We start from the raw sequence: 26040 nt of genomic DNA on the forward strand, positions 1-26040 counted from the left end.
AATAAACAGCTGCGCCTGTAACAACAATGGCTAAAATCTGGAGAGAAGAAATTTGAATGTTATCAGGCCAATCTTAGATCCTTTCGTTCAGTATTCGTCGAAAAAGATTAGACGTACATGTATGGTAACTATAAGAGGCGAATCAGCTTGCGAGTCATAAGGTTCCTCCTGCTGCATCGTTATTTTACCGAGTTTTCCCTAGTACCTTCATGAATATCTCGGGTTCACAATTAGCCTACAATAGTTAAGAAACATCATTACTATAAACCACCTAAAATTAAACAAGTTAATTAAAGTGCAAAGGAATAGTATAAGCTTTCGGCGCCGAGGCCTAATTCTATTGTTGGTCGAGGCAAGAAAACAGCTGAAAACGGGAGCTCACAAAGTTTGTGCAGTGAGCTGTCAAGTAACTCCTTTGCTCGATTCTCTTGATCACTGGTGTTGTCTCAGCCTAACCAAAGATATTATGTGAATTTGAAAACCAGTGGGAAAGACCGGCGATTTGTAAACAACGAAAGAAAATGCCTGTCTTCTACAGCATTAATAAATGAAATTGAAGTCCTGTGCTAAAGTTGCATTATAGGTAGGAAATCTTCCACGTCTAAAGCGCAAATTTCCAGAAAATGATTGTGTATTGGGATTGATAGTGCAAGTACAAACAGGGTATTAGTAGTAGTTGCGTTGCAGTACAAGTAATTAGTATATATCCGAATTTAGCAACAGTTTTGCACCTGTATGTACACATAGGGAAACAAGATTCGAATATAGCCCTTGGAGATGTTAACACACAGCAGAAAAATTTCAATAAGTAGGCCCTGTGCTAAAATGTGTTTTAAGATTTCATGATTCAAAATATGATACCCAAATTTTTCGCATTACACTCGCCCCACGTGATTAACTGTGGCTCTTTCCAGTCTCCTTGTAATTTGGATGACTGCTTTCGTGCTGATAACTCCATGCAACCCAATGTACAACTGTGATTCAGATGATGGTATCAAATGAAAAATACCACAGATGGGGAAAAAAATTATTATTATACAGGATCAGATGATGTGACATTCCTTCTCCCCACCTCAAACCCCATCTTCACACCTATGTTCACCAAGCCTCCATTTTCTCAAGTTAACATTGGAGAAAATATCATCATAGTATAGATATTCTCGTTTCATTATAGTTCATACTGCAGGTTTGATTTCATAACTTGAAAACCAATACCTTGAGGATATGTGGTATACTTTACTATAGTGGGCATTCAAGCTATTATCAATTTAATCAGTTGGCACAATTCCAATGCAGTTAACAGGTGCATCTGTCACAGTTATTTTAGTCTGCATTACTCATTGATAGTTTAAAATTGTGGAAGCTACCGGTAGTTTGTAATGAAATTTCACTTATGGCGGCTTTTACAGAGCTGTTTTGTAAAACATTGACACAGTTGTAACCATAAATATTTTTTCTACTACTAACAAGGGTCTAAGAATGTCAGGAAGTACTGAGGTCAAAGAAATATGTGAGAAAGGAGATGATGTTGAAGAAAAGGACAAATGTACTATAGTGAGAGGAAATGTTGGCCTAACTGAGGATATTCCAGAAAAGGCTAAAAGTGCTGTCTTAGTAGAAAGTGCCCCACTGCCCGAAGGGACACCGATAGTTCAGGGTAATGTATTTATTCACTAATACAAGTCTTGTCAAAAATAAATTTGTAATTAGCAGTAGACATAATTACCTTATTTAAAAATACCTGATTTTCTGTTAGCTATATAACTTGGTTGTGGTACTTTGATCAAAAACAGTAGTAGTAATTATTATAATAATAATTAGAATAAACACAGGTGCGTAAGATAGTACTTCACTAGGCACTAATCTCGCTTTAAAATCAACCAATGGAGTAAAATATTAATCCAAATTACGGTGTCACACGGCATTTTACACAAACTTGTATCTGCAAAAGGAATCAGTTTAATATTTAGGAAATGTCATATATGCAAAGGATTAGTGCTCAATTCTTCTTATTGCTTACCCCGCATTAGACCATTTGTACCAGATAACATCAAAACAATAGTGAAGCATCACAGGCAAAACAGTAAAACCTAAATGTAAAATAAAGGTAATATTTCATTGCGAGTGACAGTAATGTATTATTTCCAATAAGCAATTTTGAATATAAGTCAAAATTTGCAGACAAAATTGATCCTTGATGACATTCTTGAAGGTAAACAAAATGATCAGGTAGTAAACTGCTATTGTTTTCATCTGAAGTCAGTTGCTCTTTGTAGCTGAAAGCTGGCAACAATGCTGCCAGCTATCAGTGATCTCTTTTTCACTGACTCCACAGCAGTATTATTTCTGTTGATGTAATCTAGCAAGAGAGATGTGCCTGGAAAATTCCAAAACATTGGGTGGTGGGTGGAGATTAACTGAAATGTTCACTATTCTTCACCAACCCTCAACCAGTCACTTTCTGACTTAATCTAGACCTTGGGCTATATTACAGATCTGTCTTTCACTGCAACGTGTATTTCAAAAACTAATATAGATGCAAAATAATTATTGTCATTTTTCTGTTCTCTTTCTGTTTGTGCGCATTTGTTGTTGAACACCACACCATTGTTACATTATGGGACAAAGGTGACATGCAGCATTGGAAGGTTGAAGTTTCATGTTGTCCCCTTTTCATCACTGTTCACTTACTTTAATCTTGTCGTTTTTATGTGGCAGTTTGTATGAATTAATAAGTAGCAAGGATAACATTGAAGACAAATAGGGGTAACTAAGATCATAAAAACGATTAATTCGAATATTCGTTGCTCCAAACAAAAATGTGGATAGTTGACGATTTCTACTGATTGATGAGAAATACTCAGTCTCTTGTGTGACTCGGTATTTTTGTCTTAAATGAGTTAACAAGAATTTTAAGGGACAGAATTTGAACAGAAATTGTGCACAAGATTCAAAATTTTAAAAAGCATGTATGTGGAGACAAATAAGTTTAAACACCAAAACCTGTTTTCTGAGTTATCATTCCTTTTTATACCATACTAAGTGTAATACTTTCAGTTTTTCAATATTTTGATGAAACATCTGTGTGTTCTTTCTTTTATTTAATTTGTGTCTAAATAAATTCTGTGGTTTGTTTCCAATTGATGTTAAGGGATTACATAATTAATCATTTAAACTTAAGGGAACACACAATATAAAAGGAGCATAGTTTTTAAATTTGCAGTTGTCCACTTATAAAAAGCATAATTTTGAACCTATGACATTCTGATATGTTTTTCAGGAAATGCTTGATTTTGTAGATGAATAATTGGAATGTGAGAAAGCTTAGGAGGAGAAGAAACATTACTCAGCAAACTTAACATTCTGTTAAGCACACCACCCCACTCTGGATTCATACCCTGCTCTCTTGGAATGTTGTACTATAATTACAGAAATTCCACTTGAGTTACTATTGAAACTGGAAGGAGAAATCTATATTAATCTTTCTTTTATGTGCAAATTTTGACTTTGTTATTTTTGCATATAAATGAAAATCTGCTAATTTGTTTCAGGATATGATTTTAACAAAGGAGTTAATTATCATGCCCTGCTGGAGACATTCCGATTTAGTGGATTTCAAGCCACTAATTTTGGTTTAGCGGTAGAGGAAATAAAGAGAATGGTAAGATTTTGGAAAACAGTTAATTAAAATAAAGTTGTATGCTATATATTTACACTACCTTACTATTGAAATTTTCATAGATAACTTGTCGGAGGCAGCTACTTTCTGAAGAATTGCAGGACAAATTGGAAGAAGATGAATTCATAAAAAGGAAAACTAATTGCACAATTTTTTTTGGCTACACATCAAACATGATATCTGCTGGTGTTCGGGACACTATTCGCTTTCTGGTCCAGCATAATTTGGTAAGATAACATAATTAACATTGTATACAATTACATGGGTATTTCCTTTAGGTATCTTTGGTACTACTATCAGTTATCTCTCTAGTCTCCATACGTTACGCTTTGTTCTACATATTTCACATGTAAGTTGTCTATATTGAAAAATTATTATTATTTTCTTCATTTATGTGTCATATGAAGATGATGCTAGTTGTGGTGACAATGATGCTGGCAATGGTGGTAATTGTATTTACAAGTGCATAGGACAGGAATTTGGAACAAGTGATATTAATCTGGTCCTGGCAGAGCTATGTGTGGTGCTCATTGACATGGAGGAATTGACCTGGGGGATAGAGGTAGAACAGAGGAATAATGTGGAAAGGGGGATGTACGTGTCAGATGTGTGAGGTGGGGATAGGTGTAACTGTTGCCAGGAGAACTGCAGGGTCAGAGGGTGTGAGGCAAGGCTAATTCCCATATGTGTAATTCATTGAAGCTATTACGGGGTGGGAGGAGGAGGGGCAGCCACGTGGCAGGATTTGTGAAGCAGCCGTTAGAGAGAAGCGTGCTGTACTCAGTACGTGTTCTCCCATTGGGTGACTGACACAGCTCTTGGCCACAGTTTGATAGTAGCAGTTCATTGGATGGACAGGTGACTGATGGTCATATTTTACTCATATTCTATACTGGACAATATATTGTATCTCATTATTATAGTTAATTGTTTTTTCACTGATAAGAATATTTAGGTGTAGCCAAGGCAGGCTTTTTTTATTATTTTTTTTACACACTTTAACAGGGTTCAGAAACCTGATTTCCAGTTCCTGTTTTTTTTCCCCCTCCCCAATCACAAGCTTACCTGCCATATTGTCCAGTTGATATTGACATTAACCATTAATCAGCATGACGGGGTGCAGTGGTATGTTCAACATCGTGGTTGGAATTGGGCCAAAACTATGTACTTGGATTAAACTTAATTAACACATGATTCTCTGTACCAACATGTGGGGAAAAAACAAGGAAAGTCTTGCCTTACCAGAAACATATTGGAATATGTCATTTACTGGATGTGGAGTGATGTTCTCGGTGTCACTGTAGTCAGTGCTACAACACTTCTGCATATCTTCACAGCAGTTTTTCCAGCCTAAATGTTTTTTACTGAAATAGCAAATTGATGTGTGTCACTTTTTGATGGTGCAGTAAGTCATGTGATAGAGAACAATGCCAATCCACATAAATCTATCCACATTGCTGAAACACAAGAGTGTGGACATCATGCAAATTACGTGAACAGCCTGTTTGCCAACCCTGATTCACAAATAGCATGCAAAGAACATATTCAGGTGTGCCCCAAAAGATGATGTAACCAGCACAGAAGCCTCAAAATCTGTTTAAGATTTGGAACTACACAGTTTTTGAACAGTCTCAAGGAAACTATCCCAAACAGCTGTGGACTGTGTGCCCTGTCCATTATAAACAGAAACCTTACTGACTTGTAGAAATTTAATGTGACATTGTATAGTGCCATTCCCAGAATACTCTTCTGTTCCTCACTTCTCTTTATTTTGTGTCTTCTTCAGAGAGTAATTCCTAGTAAATACTTAAAATAAATTGACCACAAATTATAGATACACCATTTGATATTTTAAATTGTCCAAATGGGTGCAATTTAGCATACTGGAGACCAACCTATGCCTACATTGATACTCTGCAAACCCCTGTGAAGTGCAGAAAGTACTTACCATTGTACCATGTAATTAGGGTTTCTATATGCATATGAGAATGACTGCAGACCACTCTTATAGGAACAGCAAAGCTAATATTAGACTAATTACAGTGCACACAGAGGCATTTAAGCAATCATTCCTCCTTCCACACATTGTGAATGGAATGGGAAGAAACTCTAATATGAGATACAATGAGAAGTACCCTCTGTCATGAAATTCAAATTGGTTTGCAGAGTATACATCTATATGTAAAATACTGGTTTCTGAAACTTTGTATGTGGGTCTTTGTGCGATAGGTGGCATCTATTTGCAGGTGACAATCAGTTCAGGTTTTACAGCATGCACCCGCACATTCCCATAGGTCAAGCAGTCCTCTCACCATCTATGCTGCCCTTGTTAATATATGTTTAATGTCCCCTGCTAGTCCTGTTTGGTATGGGTCCAACAAATCTGAGCAAAATTCTGGAATGGTTCACACAAGTGTTTTGTAAGTAATCTCATTTTTAGACTGATGCCATTTTCCCAGTATCCTATCACTGGACAGAAGACTGCTACTTGGTTTACTTATGACTAAACCTTTATGATCATTCCATTTTATATCCTAGCAAATTGCACCACATACTTTTACGTGCTGACATTGGCTAAATGTAACATCCAGTTGTGTGTTCAGCTAGCACATTGTAGCTGCACATGTTTGTGTGTGTGTGTGGGGGGGGGGGGGGGGGTTGCACCAAAGAAGAAAAAAATACAACTGTTGAATCTGATGCACATTTTGCCGTCATTGTACAGAATATGTCGTATATAATTACAGAGAAAATTATTCTTCTGTTCCTCCAACTATTCTGCAGAAAAATTTCTATTATTTTAATGTGCAAAATGTGTAGTGTGGGAATTAATAACACATCTGTCTATTTAATATAATAATAATAAACAAAAACTTACATTACATTGGTGCATAAGATCATAGTGATTTTTCCATAAGTTTAATAAACTCAACAGATACACATAAAACAGACTTTAGTCATCACTAATATATTCTCCTTCACTATTTACAACAGTCTGATAATGCTGGGGTAACTTTTCAATCCTTCGACTGTAGAAATCGGGTGGTTTTGATGTGAAGAATTCACCAAGCCTTGTTCAGAGCGCATTTTCATCTGGAAAGGAAGTGCCTTGAATGTTGTTTGATAGACAGCAGAAAGGTGAAAATCTGAGGGCACAAGATCAGGTGAATAAGTTGGGTGTGGAATGACTTCCCACCCCAACTCTAGTATAATTTTTTTGTCAGTCTAGCAGAATGCAGGCAGGTGATATTGAGGAGTAGCATCCCTACATGGTCTTTTAGGTTGTTGTCCTTGGACTGCATCCTCAAAATATCTCATACGTTGATAGTAAATGTCAGCTTTGACGGTTACAAATCGGGAAACCAATTCATAGCACACCACACCATCAATTCTGCCAGGTACTTAACATTAATTTTTGTGGATGTGCGCAGGTCTTTGTACAGGAAGCTGTCGCTTTGTTTGGGTTCGGCCATTCCTTTCTTCTCCTTACCTTAACATAAAGACACCATTTCTCATCATCAGTAATGATACAAGATGGGAGTGCTCATTATTGTTCACAAGCCAATTGATGAGCCTTTGCAGTACTACTCCCCTTTCTGTGCTGCATGTCTATCCTCCTGTTATTATTTTCCCCTTCCTTGGGGATCGAATTGTATTCCTTCTTCGGGAAACCAAAGTTCTTGTTAAAACTGTGTATGGATTCATCCCATCCACACATCTTTCTTTTCCTACCCTTCCTTTTCTTACCCTTCCTCTGCTTTGGCATTGGAGGTCTCTCTTTTTCCTTTTCTACTTCTTCCTCCCTTTGCATTCGTGGAGGCTGCCCTAAGCGTTCAATGCGTAAAAGGCGATTGGGTAATGTGTAATCCCCAGCCCCAGGTCAGCCAGGAGGGCTCGAACGTAAACACTGGTAAAGGCCAGGACAGGGGGAGGATGATGATTGCCTGAGCTGGTACCTTCCTCTATGCCAATTGGTCCCTCCATCTTGAGTCTGGGAGGTGTGATCTGAGGTGTGGACAATCATCTAAGGCCCCTAGCAGGAAGGAGTGCACCATCAGAGATGTTGGCAATCATGGATGATTTCTCCATGATGTGTTCCTTATCTCAAAAATGTAAATAAGTTGAGATAAAACAATCAACGTCTCTCCCAGACACACCCTGATACCCCATGGTGTCACACACAGAAGATTGTCACAGATCCACAACAGTTAATCCATTTGTTATTCGGAAGGGTGTGATGCTGTTGTCGGCCCTTTGAAATCCTGTTCTCGATCCCATAATGAGATCTTGCTTTTGGAGACAGATAGCGCTTTTCAAGTGCAGAAACTGCTTGATGCACCACATGTCAATGGCTATCCTGTTAAAGTAGAGGCTCACTGCACTCTGAATTCCTCCCACGGTGTCACGTCCACTCTGCTGCCTGATGGCTTGATTGAGGCTGAAGTAACAGCCTATCTCACTACCCATGGAGTGACTGCAATTCACCGCGTCATAGAAAGGGCTGATAAAGAATTAGTGCCAACTCGCGTTCTATTCCTCACATTTGACTGTATGGTACATCCATCAAAAATTAAGGCTGGCAATGAAGTTATTACTCTCAGACCATAAATCCCTAATCCACATATTGCTATAAATGTCAGCACTACAACCACACTCACGAATCTTGTGAAATGCAGCCAAATGTGTAACCTGCGGCAGGGACACTTATGAGGGTGCATGTCCATGTCCTTCCACTCACTGTATCAACTGCAAGGATAATCTTGCTGCTTTGTCCTATGACTGTCCAATCTGTCTCACTGAGAGAGCCATTCAGGAGATCCAGATGAAGGGAAAAGGTTCCTACTCACATTGCTCGGAAAAGTTGACTAGCTGCAAACCTTGTACACCACTCTCTGGCAGTTATAGTACAGCTCTTGCTACACCCCAGCCCATGAAAGACATGGCTATGCAGACTTGCAATTTCCAAGTCAGTGTCACAGGTGTGAAATCATCCAGCTTGAAGGTCACCCCGTCATCTTCACCTGCTGCAGATGCTCACCATACCAAAAAACCTTCGCTTGCGCCAGCGAAATTGCATGTCTCACAAACAGAAACACAGGAATTAGATCCCTGCGATGACTTTCTGCACACATCTAGCCAGTCGACATCTGGGTCTGCGCCTGACAAACACCAAGGTTCTAAGCAGTCAGACAAAGACAAATGATCTCCACTCATTGTTCTTCTTCAGTGTTGTCACTAAGTGATACCCTCAGCCGGCTGACCTCCATTTCACAGGGATGTATCACCAACCACAGGTGACTACTGACACCTCTGTCAAACTAATGGACCAGGATCTTCCAGCCTGTGGACCTGGTCACTGTGCACATTTGAATTCTGGCACTCTGCAACCACTGCAGTGTCCCCTTATTTGACCCATCTCCTCTCTCTCATCAGATATGGTTATTCTCCAAACATTTGCAGCATCAGATCCAATAGGGTTGAACTGCAGCTCCTCATACGATCATACTGTCCATTTGTTTTCTGCCTCCAGGAAGCAAAATTACACCTTCATCTTCACTTTCACCTCCCACACTTCACTTCAGTCTGTTTTTATCTTCCTCCTGAGGCGGGGTCTCCGGCTCATGGGGAGCCATGTTGCTCGTTCGGAATGACATCTGTAGTCACACCATTTCCTTGCACCGCCAGCTTCAATCTATTGCTGTCTGTCTGTCCCTTCCCGCTTTCACCTTCTCTCTTTGCAGCATCTTCTGCTGTCATCAGGGCAGACATTTTGCAACTTATTGCTCAACTTCTTCCTCCCTTTTAGATGCTCGCTGACTTCAGTGCCCACCATCCCCTTTGGGGTTCTCAATGCCCCTGTCAGAGATTCTCTCTCGTAGTAAATATCTTCAGCCATCTCAATCTAATCAATTTGAATATGGGTACACCCACATATCTTTCTGATTCCACAAACTCCTTTTCCCACTTGGGCCTTCCAAACTGTACTGCTCAGGTCCTTGTCGTCTCGAGTGGTCTGTTCTCTCCGACACACACTTGAGTGACTACTTCCTCTGTGTCATTCATTTGCTAACACCTATCCTATCTGTACATCCAACCAACAGGCAACTTTTCAAAGCTTACTGGCAGCTCTACTCCTGTCTGGCCACTTTTGATGAACACCATTTCCCCTGCATTGATGACCAGGTAGAATATCTTACAAAAGCTAGTCTTACTGCTCTGGAATGTTCCATACCTTCCACTTCTTCCTTGTCATGACTTGTCCACGTCCCCTGGTGGACTGAAGCATGCTGCTACACAATCTGTGTGTGAAGACGTACTCTCCACATTTTTCAGTGCCATCCCATGACAACGAACTGTATCTGTTATAAACAACTATGAGCACTGTGTCACATCATTTTCAGAGATACCAAAAAAAGCCAATCAGCTTTCTTTTCAAAGCTCTTTTAACAGTTTTACTCCCTCATGTGTTTTGGGGTAACCTCTATCGGCGTTCAGGAGCCATGGTCCATTCCCTGGTTCCTGGTCTGACCATGGCGTTGTCATTGTAGACCCTCTTGATATTTCCAACACCTTGGGCCAATATTTTGCAGAGACTCAAGTTCCACTCACTATCATCCTGCCTCTCTCCCTTTGAAATGGACTGCAGAGGCAAGGATGTTACCTTTCTCCTCCCAGAATCGTGGATGTTATGATACTGCTTTTACTATGAGGGAGCTCAAATGTGCACTTTCTTTGTACCGGTCCTCCAATCCAGGACTGGGCGGTGCTCACATTCTGATGTTGCAAGACCTTCCTCCTGAGGGCCTACACTTTCTCCTCCAAACATATAACCGCATTTGGACAGATGGTACGTTTCCCAGTCGCTGGCACAAGGTCGTTGTTATTCCCTTACCAGAGCCTGGTCAGGACAAACACCTTCATTCCAGCTACCACCCAGTTTCCATTACCAGTAGCATCTGCAATATGACTAATAGTTCGCTGGTGTGGTGGCTAGAGTCTCAGAATATCCTCATTAATGCCCAATGCGCATTCTGTAAGCACCGCTCTGCAGTTCATCATCTCGTCACCTTGTCAACTCATTCTGAACAATTTGTTGTGGAAGTGCCAAACTTTGGCCATGTTTTTTTGATTTTTAGAGGCCATATGACACCTGCTGGAGGACAGGTATCTTCTGTATTATGTGCGAGTGGGGTTTCCCAGGTCACCTGCCCCTTTTAATCTGGGAATTTTTAAAAGACCATATTTTTAAGGTATGTGTGAGCTCAGCTCTGTCAGCCACTTTACTTCAAGAGATTGGTGTTCCTCAGGGTTCTATGCTCAGCGTCGTCCTATTTGCCATAGCCATTAACCGTATTATGGACTGTCTCTTGGTAGATATCTCAGGCACTCTTTTCATTGATGACTTTGCAATCTATCGCAGCTCTCAATGAACCTGTCTTTAGCGATGTCTTAATAATCTTCACTCGTGAAGCATCAACAGAGGCTTCCGCTTTTTCACTGACAAGACTGTATGTGTGAACTTGTGGCGTGAGTTTCTTCCCCCATCCCTAAGTCTTGGCCCATTCCTTCTTCCATTTGTTGACAAAACAAAATTCTTGGGACTCACATTTGATAGGAAATTCTGTTGGTCTTCCCACATCTCTTACCTGGCAGCTTGTTGTACTAGCTCCCTCAGTGTTCTACCTCTTGGGGAGTGGATCAGACCATCCTCCTCTGTGTTTAACGGTCCCTTGTCTGTTTGAAACTGGATTATGAATGTATCATGTATTCGTCTGCATGTCTGTCTATCTTACATTGTCTTAACAACATCTGTGATTGCTTGATACATTTAACACTGCAGCCTTTTATACAAGTCCAGTTGAGAGTCTTTATGCTGAGGCTGCTGAATTACCATTGTCCTCCGGCAGGATGTTCTCCTCGGTCATTGCATAAGCCGTCATTCTTCTATGGCCGGTCACCCATCCTGTGCTACCATTTTTGATGATTCCCTTCACTGTCAGTATGGGCTGCACCTGTCTTCTCCGTTGCCACCCAGAGTTCACTTTCATTTGCTGCTTCGACAGCTTTGCTTTATGCTCCATGCCATGTTCCCCATGGGTGTGAGCTGTTTACCACCCTTGCTTCGTGCTGAGATATGTGTTCATTTCAGACTCCATTCGCTCCCAAGGACACTACTCTGATCTGGTGTATCGCAGTGAGTTTCTTGCACTTTGCATGCAGCTTGGGGACTGTATCTTCGTCTAGTTCGACGTTTCCAAAACAGGCCACGGTGTTGTGTGTGCCTTTGTACTTAGCAATGATCCTTTTCAGTATCAGCTTCTTGACCAGTGCTCAATTTTTACCGCAGAGCTCGACGCCCTTTATCAAGTCACCCAGTACATTCACCAAAATTGCTTCCAAATTGTGTCACCTGTTCAGATTCTCTGTGTTCTTCAGAGCCTTCATGTGGTGTATTCAGTCCAACCTTTAGTACAATGGATCCAAGAATGCCTCCACTTGCTGACTGTGGGGGGAGCCAATGTGACGTTCCCAGTCACGTCGACATGCCAGGACATGAGGTTGCTGAAGCCACTGCAGAGGCTGCATGTCTCATCCCTCAGCCTGCTAGTTATTCTTTTCCCCTCAGATGGTCTTCATGTCACTGTCTGTTGGCATGTAGTATAACTTTGGAGTATGTAATGGTCTTCTCTCCAAGGGAACAAATTTTTGGGTATTAAGCCTCTCCCAATAGCATGGTTGACTTCCTCTCAGCCCTCACATTGCGAGGAGTCATTTTAGCCCAGCTGCATATAGGACACTGTTGTTTTAGTCACTGCCATTTATTAAGTGGTGACCCTGCCCCACTTTGTGCTACTGTGCTCAACCCTTGACAGTGTGACACTTTCTGATCTGGTGCCCATTTTTTAACTATTTACTTTTACGTCTGTGTTTGCCGTCTGCTTAGTCATATGTTTCAGCTGATGACGTGCATTTTGTTGATTGCGTCTTACTTTTTATTCGACGCAGTGGCATGGTGAAGCAAATTTGAGCCTCCCCATGTGGGGACCTCTGCCGTCTCAATGATGTTTTGAGAAATTTTCCCTAGGGATGTCCTTGTTCTTAGCTGTTCCTCTTTTAAAGTTGCTTGATTGGGTTTTTACCTTTTTCACGTCAGGTTTTTATTAATTGCCTGTTTTTTCTTATGTTATGATACAAGCAGTTTTGCACTCTAAAATGCCAGCCAACCATAAACACGATTTTTGAACCTTCCCCATTACATGCAAATGTCACACATTGGCGGAATGATCACAGTTCATCACATTTGTCAGTTCTCAATACACTAATGTGGATCTGTGTGGAGTAATGAGTTTAAATGATCTTCATTAAACCCTGGAGGTTTCCTGATTGTGGAGTGTCACCAATATCAAAAGGATCCTTCTTAAAAATTATTTTCTTGCTGTGCTCTGTCCAGTGGCATTACCCCCATACCACAGCGCAAATGCTTCTGGCTGCCTCCATTGCTGTCAGTCCTCTGTTGAACAAAGAAAAGCATATGTCAAAAACGTTCTGACTTCTCCACTTGTCACTCCATTTTCCAGCATCCACAACTCAATTCTTTATCTCCAAATGACAGTATGTAAACTCAGATAGTAACAGTGAAAATGACAATCCATAAATAAACCCGTAGCAAACACACATGCAAAACAAAAACACTGTGAACTTATGCACCAACATAATAAATGTTCTGGATGTAGCCATATTTACAAATTAATTTGAGATTTGGATGTAAAATGATTTATTCCACATATTTACAATGTATTACGCAAATGATCCGTGGAATGTATAACTAAATAACAAGCTAAGTAACCACAAAGCACTGCTTTTCATCAGATACTTAATACAGAGATCTTAGACACACATGTGGCTCAATTTTTAATTTTGTTTTATTTTTACTCTCAAATTAAATTCATACACTCTTTACTTTGAAACAATGTTTCTGTTACTCTTCTCTTTGTGTGCAGCATTTTCTTTGGATTATGTAAAGTAGAAGTTTTACTTCCTTTTGTGCAGGTGGACTGTGTGGTCACAACAGCTGGTGGCATTGAGGAAGACTTTATTAAATGCCTAGCACCAACATATATTGGCGATTTTCATCTAGATGGCCGCAGGCTACGTGAAAAGGGCATCAACCGGATAGGAAATCTTCTTGTCCCAAATGAGAACTATTGTCGTTTTGAAGACTGGGTGATGCCTATTTTAGACAAGATGCTGCAAGAACAAAAGGAGAAGGTTTGTAAACTTTATACTGTGACAGCACAAATAATTTTACATATTCTTACATCAGTGATGAAAAACCAATAATTTTCTTATCAATTTTCCTAGTGTTGTAAATGACCACAAGGTATGATTTTATTTTCCCATTATCTTGTAAAGAATATACTCAGATGATCATCAATCTTACTGACATACGTTTCTAATATATTTTTGTAGATTTATTACCATAACATCAGTTTCTTAAAGTAGTGCAGTTTTAGCTTTATTGTCAGCAATTAGTGTAGGTAATGATTTTACATCATAGTCAGGAAAAACATTACAAGAACCTTGGTTCCCTCTAGGGGGAAAAAATATGCTTTCTCTTGTTTAACCTTTCCTTTCTTTTGCAGTGGGACCTACACATTTTACAGTTTGCTTTTGTCTCTTAGCCAGGTAGTTTCCATGCTAAAGATTAACTACAGCTGCATTGGCCCAGATTTGACTGTGATCTAAAAATTTTTGAGTGAAAGACAGTCACTGTTCTGGTGTCCAAAACACAGTGTGAACATACACCAACACACCACTGTAGAACCCAGTACTTATCTACATGAACGAGTATCTCATACATCAGCCTAAGAGTGAAACAAGTGTTCAGTTCTTCATGCTGAACTATTAGTAAAATGCGGGGCAAACTGACTCCTACATTTGTCATTTGTGTATATCTTCTGTTATCGACTGTTTCGATATCACACTGCCTGTTTCTTTCATTCTTTTACCATTGCAAACTCACTCTTTTGTGTTACCTGTTTACCCTTTCTATACTTCACAGCTTTATTTGAATTTTCGTTCTTCTTACCTTCGCATTATCCTTCAGAACTGCTATTCTTTTTCCTAAATCTGAGCCTATGTTCTGCCTCTAATGCTTTCATCGTAAGTTGGATGGTAAATCACAGTATTCCTTTTTTCTTTCTTTCCAGTAACCCCCCTCCCCCCCCTTTGTAGTTTGCATATATGCAGAATCATAACATATAATTTTGCTGAAATAATGTATGATGTATATGATGCCTTACTGCGTAATAACTGAGAGTGGCTTAAAAGAATATTCATGATAACAAAGATTCTTGAATTAAAATATTAATGGAAAAAATGTTTGTTGCCAAGGAGTCATGAGCAAAACATTGACAGACTCATAAGGGTAAAGTGTCTCATTTCTGACATACAGCTCCTCTGGAATGCAATATGTGATCATGTTTGTGAAAATCTGTTTGATAATAAGAGCATCTTCAAGACATTTTTTCTATCCATGAACTATATACACAATTGTGAATATGGACATCATCATCAGCAGTATAATGGGATGACTACAATAAACATTTCTGTTGGACCGAGGCTCGGACCTGGATTTCTTGCTTACCATTAGGCTGCCCGAGCATACTCCGCGATCAGACCCAAACTTCCACATGTCATCAACCATGTGTATACAACCTGCAATCGTACTTTTGTTATGTATATTCCCATATAGACATATGAGAATATACGTAACGAATGGGGAACACTCCATCCAGATTCCTCCCAACCGCGTCGTCGGGAGGAGGTAATTTTAACTAGACTCCAGATAGGGCACTGTCTTTTTAGCCATCAACATCTTTTAAGCGGCGATCCTCCCCCACTCTGTCCCCACTGCTCTCAGCTGTGGACGGTAAGACACCTTTTAATTGAGTGCCCCTATTTTAATCCGTTACGCGCCCGTCTACAGCTGTCGCCTGATATATCGTCAATTTTAGCAGGTGACACGCGCTCGGCCGATCACGTTCTAGAGTTCATTAGTGCCAGTGAAATGACGTCAGTCATTTGAAGCTTTTTTTTTTTTTTTGGGACAACCAACCCCTTTCTGTAGTGGATTTTTAAGCTTTCCTTCTGCTTTTAGTTTCTCCAATTTTATGACTTTCGTTCCCATTGCTGCTGGTTTCCGTTTTCGGTTTTTTATTGTTTTTCAAGTCACAGACCGGGCACTAATGACCATAGCAGTTTTGCGCCGTAAAAAGGTGTCATTGATGTACTGGATAAAACAGGTTGGCTTCCATCGGAATGATTCCAATAGTGGTTGGACAAAAAGATGGAACACCATGAGAAATGTATGCTTAAACATAAATGCAGATGCTAGCCTAGACTGCAGGTGGCACCATTCTATTTGATCACGAACGACGCATGTACAATGCCTTTGATACATTGCAAGTATGCCAGAGCTAAGTGAATGTGAATGGGAGAAAATAGTCATGTGGTGGGTCCTTCTGTAACCAAGGTAGCCGAAGTATTTGGCGTTTGAATAGGTACCGTATTAAAGATGTATATCGCATGCAAAGAAAGTGGAAAACATCATCTGCTAACAAACTGCCTGTTTGCTTCTGTCTCGGGTTCTTTGGCCAATGTTTGTCTGACAATTTTACTGACGTTTCACCTGCATGAGTGGCTGGCATTGTCAAAGCTTCACCCTCCATTGCCAGTGGTGAACTGGAGCTGAGCTCGCGGCCGCAGATTATATGTACCTGGCGCGCCAACATCTGAGGGCTTCTCCGCGGTCCTTTCTGGTGCGGTTCTCCTCTTGCTACCTGTGATGGTCATTTGCTGCAGTACGGGAAGCCAGTATCCGTTTGCCGTAAGACATTCTTCTTTCTTGTTGAAGCTAATTCCGTGTTTGTGTATTTCTACAGCTTCTCTGAACAAGCAGGTGTGATAGTGCTTGTCTGCAGTCAGAACTTCCATGTCGGTGAATTTTATTACATGGTCGGTCTCATTTAGTGCATGCACTGCCACGGTCGGTTTCTCCACCGGCCTGAACCTGCAGTGTTGCTTATGTTCTTTGATCCTGGTGTTGATTGATCGTCCAGTCATTCTGACATAAACCATCAGTAAAAATATATGTATATAAATTTCTATCTCTAAATTTGTGTGTGTAATGACAAGTTGAATATTAGTGATGGAAAATAGGTGTTTTGAGATAATGTGTTTCAGAGGTCCACATTATTACCATTGTTTAATGTAACATATTTAAAAAAGTATTCTTCATGTATGTTACCCTTAAAATGTCCTTTGTTAAATGGTGCAGACTTTTTTAAGTTAACATTGCACATTACCTGATTAATCCCTTCAGACCCACAGCACATTATAGCGTACAAAAATTTTAAACCAAATAAATTTGCGACAAATTTGGAAAAATTAGTGTACTCTGCACAATCTTTTTATTTACTTTGAAGCCATTAATGGGCCCAAAACCAACTAAAATTTTGAATTACCAAAACCCCCAAAATAGAGTATTGAGATCCCATATTTTGTAGTGACCAAAGGATTTGAGTTTGTACTTCTAAAATACTTGTGTCTGACGGGGTTCAAGACCACACTCAGTGTTTTTGCTTGTTCTTTGGTTCAGACATGTCTGGCTGGTCGGGTTCTTCCTCAGGATCTTTATTGGGCTAAGCATACTCTTCAGGGTAGGGAGTGAGTACATTGTTCCTGTGTGTGGTGCATTATCTTGAAAGTTAGAATGGATCCTCCGGAAACACCAAGTGAAGACAGTATTCCAACTACCAGCTAAAAGGAGGACACTGCTTGATAGTGTCCAGGACAACCCTTAGACTTTGGAAATCATGGGTCTGTCGGATACCCTGGCAAAGTGGCATTACAGATACCGGGTGATCAAAAAGTCTGTATAAATTTGAAAACTTAATAAACCACGGAATAATGTAGATAGAGAGGTAAAAATTGACACACATGCTTGGAATGACATGGGGTTTTATTAGAACAAAAAAAAAAAAAAAAAAAAAAAAACACAAAGTTCACAAAATGTCCGACAGATGGCACTGGACAGCAAAATGTCAGTGACTGCCCATGACAATCGTGTATAAAAGGGGCTGTACTGAGAGAGAGAGAATCAGATGCGCCAGTAGTCGCAGCATGTTGACGTTACCTGAAAAAGCGCTTTTAGTGAAGCTGTATTATCGGAATGGGGAATGTGCTAGTTCAGAGTTACGATCCTATCACCATAGGAAGGGGATCCGAACGGGTAAAGGTCCGTTGACAAATGCAGCTATGCCGAGAATGATTTCAAAGTTTGAAGCCACGGGTTGTTTAGACCAGGGCTTCCCAACCTTTTCAGCTGGCGGACCCCTTCTTCAGTCAAAATCCATGGCAGACCGATAGTCAGTCAAGAGCACTGTAACTTTAAATTTCAGAGCGAAACCCATGGAAACTGAAAGCTCCTTAAAGCAAGTGCCATGTTCGCAATGACCCCCGCACTCCCTGAAGTATCAATAGTCTTTGGTTTAGATAAGAATGAAAACAACTTGAAATTAACGATCCAATTTGAATTCTCACTGTATCCAGACACTTACTAGTGGATTTACTCTCTTTGTTCAACACACTATAGCCTGATTAAAATTACTTGGTAATTTACATTTCACACGCTGGAGCTGCCTTCCTCCACCAGCAATCAGCGTCACGTCCAAACTGTTCGCTGTTGACAAGCTGCCGCTTATGATCTGTTCAGTTCCACTGTTTGGCTATTGTTGTGTAAGGAACATGCATATTTCGTAACAATCGTGTGTGTGTGTGTGTGTGTGTGTGTGTGTGTGTGGTTTTTCATGAAATCCGAAGAAAAATGTTCAAATGTATGTAAAGTCTATGGGACTTAACTGCTGAGATCATCAGTCCCTAGTCTCACGCACTATTAACCTAAGTTGAACTTCCACCATGGACAACGCGCGCGCGCGCACACACACACACACACACACACACACACACGCCCAAGGAAGGACTCGAACCTCCAGTGGGAGCGGCCGCGCAATCCACGACGACATGGTGCCTTAAACTGCGCGGCCATTCCTCGCAGCTGTGAAGAAAAGAGGCAGACCCATGATTCGGAATACAAACACATCACAAAAGAAAAGAGGCCAAGGAATTGCCTTTAAAGGACTATTGTGACATCTGTTGTGCAATGTGTGGGAATACATTCACCCAGTTTACACGTGTTTCCAAAACCGGATTTCATAAGCCGATGTCCCAGTTCCGCTTTTGGTTGGTCAGGTAAACACTTCAAAATCGACTCTGGAAATCTGCTTTTATAAAGCTGTTTTCCAGTTCCACAATCGATTTTTGTGCCCATGTAAAACAGCTTGGGAAGTCTAGTTATTTTTACGTCTTTGCGTATCTACTAAACAGCAGCTGTCAGTCCATAGCCGGCAGCTAGCAGGCGGCGTTGCAGCAGTGTACTGTCAGTTGGTAGCTGGCAACTGGCAGGCGGTGTGGCAACAGTTCAGCCACTGCTGACAATTTCAACTACTACTTGGACATTATATCGTGGCAGGCAGCCTCGACTGTAAACAAATTAGGAAAACAAAGAGACACTCTTATTTATGTATAAGAAGACAAAGTATTTCACAGAACGTAAGACTTTTTTTTTTCAAAGGAAACAATTCTGGCAGAGGTGGTTCACCTTTTACAAGGTTTCACCTTTCACCTTTTACGTGAAAAGTCCTCCTTTGTTTACACTTACAGCCAGTTGCCACAATATAGTGTCAGAGTAGTAGCAAGTAATGTAATTGAAGTATAGGCAGGCCATATTTTTAACTGAGAGGACAGAATATATTATAAAGAAAAGAAATTAGCTTTAGAGATCATTTTAATTTTCGTAACAAAAATATCAATGCCAACAGAATTCAGTTAATAATTATTTTGTAAATGATAGAAGACAGAAACAAAATTCCTACAGAGTTATAGTTCAGGTACGTTCACTGAGCATCTACGAAGAAAAATGCTTTCTTCTTTACTGTAGATGAGTTTGTAGGAATAATAATAGAATCCTAAGGTGATGGTTGAGGATGCTTCTGCTGACACAATTTTGAAAAGTTGGGTTCAGTTCTTGACAACTAGAGACGGATGTCTGGTTCCGCATCTAGACAGCTTTGGTACTTATTTTTGTGGGCAGCATAGATCGAGAATCCAGATTCACACATGTATGTTGGGGCAAATGGAAGAAGTACACATTTTGCCTTTTCAACAAGGGATTAGTATTTCTTGTTATCCAAACGGATCCAAATGTGAGAGTAACTGTCAATGTCAAAACTTGATTTCAAGGTAGGGTCTGCGGCAATTTCTATCAACAACTCATATTCATTTGATCATAGAATGTTTGGCTTTTTGGATACAGTGAATGGGTTGACCACCCATTCGTATTTCTACAGCTTCTCATCTTCAGCTGTTGGGAAATAATGCTCCAACAATGGCATCAAGTGTTGGACATGTTCCAGGATTTGATAAAACAAATTCTTCCCAAGTGTCAATGTTTTGTTTTGCAAAAACTCCTGGAGAAGAGGAAAACACTTGACCTCCCCCTCCTTGACACTCTCTGCCCAAAAATTGATTTTCCTCTTGAATGCTCGAACTTTGCGATAGCAGTGACCTTTGTTTCACTTTGCCCTTGGTGTGAAATATTCATTTCGTTCATTTTGGAGAAAATGTCTGACAAATAGGCAAGTATACACTAACAATTTTCGTCATTAATAAGGTCTCCTAATTTGGTGTTGTGCTCCAAAAGGAAAGCTAAGACTTCCAAACTTAATTCGTACAACCAAGAGAGTGCATTCCCACGTGAGAGCCACCTCACTTCTGTGTGTAGAAGCACAGAACGATGAAGGCTTCCCTATCTTCACACAGTATTGTGAAAAGTCTTGACTTCAATGGCCTTGATTTTATGTAGTTAATGATTTGAATGGATTCGTCTAAAACTTTCTTGAACGAAACAGGCATTTGTTTCGTAACTAAAGCGTATCTGTGGAGAGCACAATGACTACTGCTGCAATTCTTGGCATTTTCTTTTATTTTCATTATTGCTCTGACTGTAGGACCCGTCATAGTTTTTGCACCATCTGTGCACACATCTATGCAATTAGACCATGAAACTTCGCTAGTCCTTAAAAAATCACCCAATAGACGGAATATTTCAGCACCTGTTGTGTTGGCTGGTAGTGGTCTGCACAATAAGAGGTCCTCCTCAAAACATCCAGAATATTCGTAATGGACAAAAGCCAATAAAATCGATAATCCTGCAACATCAGTGGATTCATCTATCTGCAGAGAAAATGAATTGTGTTGGATGCAAGAAAAAAGTGTCTTTCACATCATTTGACTTGTCAACAATGCATCTCTTGACATTATTGTTTGATAATGGCACCGAAGATACAAGCTTTACTGCCTTTTCATCTAGCATACAAGAAACAATATCATTAACACACGGCTTTATGAGATTTTCTGCAGTGGTATTAGCTTTGCCTGTTTTTTCCACTCGATAACTAACCGAGAAAGAAGCTTTTAATGAATTTTCATTAATTGTTTTTGCATGAGTTTTCATGCAATGCTGAGAAGCAGCTAGTTCAGCACTCTTCCTTTTGAAAAAATCGATATCTTTAGCCTGGAAATCCGGGGGGAGTACCTTCAAAATGATGGCGCAATTTAACTGGAACCATTGAACAGTTCGGAAGGACTTTCGCACAAATTACACACTGAGCTTTACCCTCCTTTGTCTCCATAAAGCCCATTTCTAAATAGCTTTTGTTGTACTTACGCTTCTTTGTTATTCCTCTTCCACAGGCTATTGCAACCAATGGAGTACTTGCAGCGTTTTCACATAATAAATCCAGCTGTGGGACTTCTTGTGATTGTTCTTCCTTTGGTCGTCCTCCCACCTCATTCGTTTCATCTGGAAACTTCCCTTGTTGTGAAGCTGATGGAGAAACTGCACCCTTCTTCAATGATCCTGACTTCAGTCACCGATCCACATTAGAAGTAATAAACTGGTCAAAAATCGACTTATGAAATAGGCAGTGCACTGACAAAGCAAGTTTAACATTTAATGATGCCTGGGGCCGCATACGTGCCAGCGAGTGCTGTGATTGGTTGACAAAGCTCGTTCCGCGCATGCGTAAAAGGTTTCAGTGCATCTAGCACCGTCAGCCAGCGCACAAACGACCCCCATATTGTTGCAAAACAGTCAATCAAAGAAGCCGCATTCTCCGGCACTAAACTGTGTATGCGTTCTCACTTTGGAACCGCAAAGGGTGCTTGGGAATACGACCTGAAGTAAAAGTACACATGTTTTTCACATGCAAAAAAAAAAAATAGTGATGAAATTGATTTTCACATTTTTAATCAAAAATTTTACTCATTATTTTACACAATTTGGTGTAAGGTGGCCGCGGACCCCCTAGAAATAGCCAGCGGACCCATAAGGGGTCCGCGGACCACACATTGGGAAGCCGTGGTTTAGACAATAGACCCCGTAGTGGCCGACTGAGCACAAGGTGTAATGCTGCTGAGACAGTTCAGGAAGAAATGGAGACTGTAGCGGGTTCGTCTATGCACAGGGAAGTCAGCGCTCGTGCAATCGCACATCACACCAGCATTCCATACACTACTCTTTGGTTGGCACTGAGGCGTACCCTCCAATGCTATCCGTACAAAATCGATCGGTATCATGAACTGTTACCTGGCGATTTAGTGAAGCGGAGGGCATTTGCGGTGTGTGCGTTTCAAAAGATGGCGGAAGATGACGATTGGTTGAGTAACGTGTTGTGGACCGACGAAGCTCATTTCACGCTCCGAGGGTCTGTCAACGCCCACAACTGCAGAATTTGGGCTACCAAAAACCCTAGAACTGTTATGGAAACTCCATTGCACAATGAGAAAGTCACGGTATGGGTTGGATTTACCACATCTACCATTATCGTACCCTTTTTCTTTGAGGAAATGTGTGATTCTGGTTTTGTAACTGCTACCATGACGGGTGAGAGGTACACCGATACGTTACAGAATCGCATCATCCCCAGCCTGGCTAATAAACACCTACTGGAATGTACGATGTTTATGCAGGATGGCGCTCCACCCCATATTGCTAGATGCGTGAAAGATCTCTTGCATGCGTCGTTTGGTGATGATCGTGTGCTCAACCGCCACTTTTGTCATGCTTGGCCTCCCAGGTCCCCAGACCTCAGTCCGTTTGATTATTGGCTTTGGGGTTACCTGAAGTCGCAAGTGTATCGTGATCGACCGACATCTCTAGGGATGCTGAAAGACAACATCTGACACCAATGCCTCACCATAACTCCGGACATGCTTTACAGTGCTGTTCACAACATTATTCCTCGACTAAAGCTATTGTTGAGGAATGATGGTGGACATATTGAGCATTTCCTGTAAAGAACATCATCTTTGCATTGAATTACTTTGTTATGCTAATTATTGCTATTCTGATCAGATGAATCGCCATCTGTCGGACATTTTTTGAACTTTTGTATTTTTTTGGTTCTAATAAAACCCCATGTCATTCCAAGCATGTGTATCAATTTGTACCTCTCTATCTACATTATTCCGTGATTTATTCAGTTTTCAAATTTATGCTGACATTTTGATCACCCAGTATATGTCAGAAAGTCCATATTGCAAACTTTAACAGTGCACCAGGATTCAACAGTGTAATAATTCAGCAGGCATAAAAAATTGCTTGTAGAAACTACATAGAATGGATTACAACCATACTCATGTTCTGGCATTGGAGTCTAACTTCTGAGTGTGTGTCATTAAAGAGTCTATCGTGATTTGAGTAAGGGAACTGCTGATCAATTGTGATAGTGGCTGCATCCATAGCAAAGTCAGGGAATCAACACTCTAATTACAAAGAGGAAGGGAGTATCTGACAATGAACTGACATCAAAGACAGGCAAAGCAATGGCATGAACCACACACAGAGTGACATGTCAGTGGGAAGACCACCTTGGATGTGCCCTCACCCCTCGGCACAGACAGCAGTAGCAGTAGCAGTTCGGAGGGAAGGGCAAAAGAGATAAACACATTGTGCCAGCTCATAAGCAATCAGTTCATCAGCTCTTGATGAGGGCAATGGGTTTGCTCACTGAAATATTGTGCCTGTTGGACACTGACATCTGGCTGTTGTGTAGGTATATGGGGGAACCCCCACCCCCCGGATGTGGTAAAGTTAAAATTTATTAAAAACAAAAATGAAACAGCTATCGACCATAAGTGTCAGCAAAGACATTAATTATGAATGTGCGGTAAGGTGCAGATAAATGAAAAAAAAAAATCATCATTCACTTTTCTTTGTACATTATTTTGTTACTGACACTCTCGTATATAGAAGTTCTGTTAAGATGTGCTGCTCGGAGTATGACGGGCTACAAGTGTTTTGTATCATATATGTTTCAAAATAAGAGAAGACTTGATATCAGTATTAAGTATTTTTATTGAAGTGGAACCAAGTAAGGAGGATTTTCTTAATTTTGACACACACTGGTGTCCTTAAAGTCTGCTGCCTGCATCTACAATTGAAATGTAAGAGAGGAAGTCTGAATAGCCCAAATTTGTACATGCAGAACATTTCTAATAATTCATTTGTATTATCCTTTAAATTTTTCTTTCCATCCATATGTATAGTATTTCTTATATATATTTTTTTATTATTATAACACCACCTGCGACCTGAGTGCGATGACTTCAAGGCACTGGTTGTAAATAGGGTTTGTTAACTATTGTTATAGTAAGAAATTTTTGTGACATTGTTATTGGTCATAAAAACAAATTGTCTGTATTTTCTGTTTCCAATGGCGGGGAGCATGTAAAGCAAAAAGGCAAAAATTGAAGAGTAAATTTTGGAAAGGAATAAGCATTGGACACAGGTTATGAAAAATTTTTCCATAGTAAGCCGTTTTGTTCGGCGCAGCAAAGTTAAGAAGCTATGCAAGTTGCTTGCATGGTTACGCTTGGTAGTGCCTTTTCCACATTATTCCCTTCCTTGAATCTTATGGTGGAAAATTTACAGGAATTTTTCAGTGTGTGATGCATTGCTGGTAAAACTTACAGAATTGTGACACAATAGCTTGCGCATCATAAAAGTCGTAAAACAGGCTTTGACATAGCGTAAATTACATTAACAAGTCTAATAATTAGCATTTGAAATTTTCAATATTTTTGTGAATTTTTTATTTTTGCATATTCACACAACATGGCAGAAGAATATATGTTCATTGTTGATAGCAATAGCGAAAATGCAACCAGCCAAGATGGTGTAGAATTGTGCGAGCGAACAATTGAAGTTTGGGTGCCATACATGCCTACAGCAGAAAGTTTAAGTAGGTCAGAGATGAGTGTCGCAAGTGTGACAAACGATAGTGATGTTCCACAACAGAATAACCTTGACGACGGTGTTTGCAATTGACAAAACAATGTCAAGCATCTCCCAGAGTGCTATACTGCTCATGAATGAAACATTGGAGAGCAATACAAATATGACTCTTGATAACACGTTACAAACACCATTTGTTCACAACACAAACTGTTGTGACTTGCCGATCATTCAAAGTGCCGCCGCGCAATTACGCGTGTCCTCTACGTGTGGCGCTGTCTGCCAGCCATGCAGCTGCCGCGCCACCTAAGCAGCCAGCCGAGCAGCGGCCGCTAGACTGGGACTCAGTGCTCATTCAAATGCTAACGTGTACACACGTCTTACTTGTCAACTTACTCTGTGACTTATATGTGTTGTTGTGTCATTCCGAAATATATGTGTTAAACTTGAAGTTCTAACACAAACATTAACTTCGAAAGTACAGCTGACAGCAACCACAGCAGTACAACTGAAGCACTGCTGTGGCAGCTATTATCTAACATAATCACTAAATTTGATGGTATGAACACCAATCTCAGTAATATGAAACACAATATGAACACCAATTTCAGTGCTATGAAACAAAATATGAATACAAAAATTGATAGTTTGACACACAATCTGAACACCGTCACACAAGATCTAAATATAATGAAACAAGAATGAAAACAATTATTCAAGGATATGCAAGACATGACCTCACAGAAATTCAGTGACTTAGCCAAAAATTTTCGCACTGAAATAGACTAAAAATTGAATGATATGAAAAAATAAGTAAAGCGTGAAGTACTTTCTGAAGTTAAGAGTAACATTACGGAGTTAAAACAGAAGGTAGATTCTTTTAATGACCATAATGATCTAGTAGAGCAACAGATAAAGAAAATCACAGACGCAAACACAAATATCA

The 26040-nt window shown here is 40.2% G+C and overlaps 1 protein-coding gene across 1 annotated transcript in view; it reads left to right on the top strand.

Moving 5' to 3' along the window:
• The first annotated feature begins 451 nt into the window (after positions 1–451).
• Positions 452–26040, top strand: part of LOC126188225 (probable deoxyhypusine synthase) — a 69273-nt gene continuing 43684 nt past the window's right edge. Inside the window, exons 1-5 of the mRNA XM_049929777.1 lie at positions 452–583; positions 1471–1657; positions 3552–3661; positions 3742–3906; positions 13727–13945. Coding sequence (XP_049785734.1) covers positions 1480–1657; positions 3552–3661; positions 3742–3906; positions 13727–13945 — 672 coding nt within the window. The 5' untranslated portion in view covers positions 452–583; positions 1471–1479. The remainder of the gene's footprint in view (positions 584–1470; positions 1658–3551; positions 3662–3741; positions 3907–13726; positions 13946–26040) is intronic.

Source organism: Schistocerca cancellata, chromosome 5 (assembly GCF_023864275.1).
Source record: "Schistocerca cancellata isolate TAMUIC-IGC-003103 chromosome 5, iqSchCanc2.1, whole genome shotgun sequence".
NCBI classification, from domain to species: Eukaryota; Metazoa; Arthropoda; class Insecta; order Orthoptera; family Acrididae; genus Schistocerca; species Schistocerca cancellata.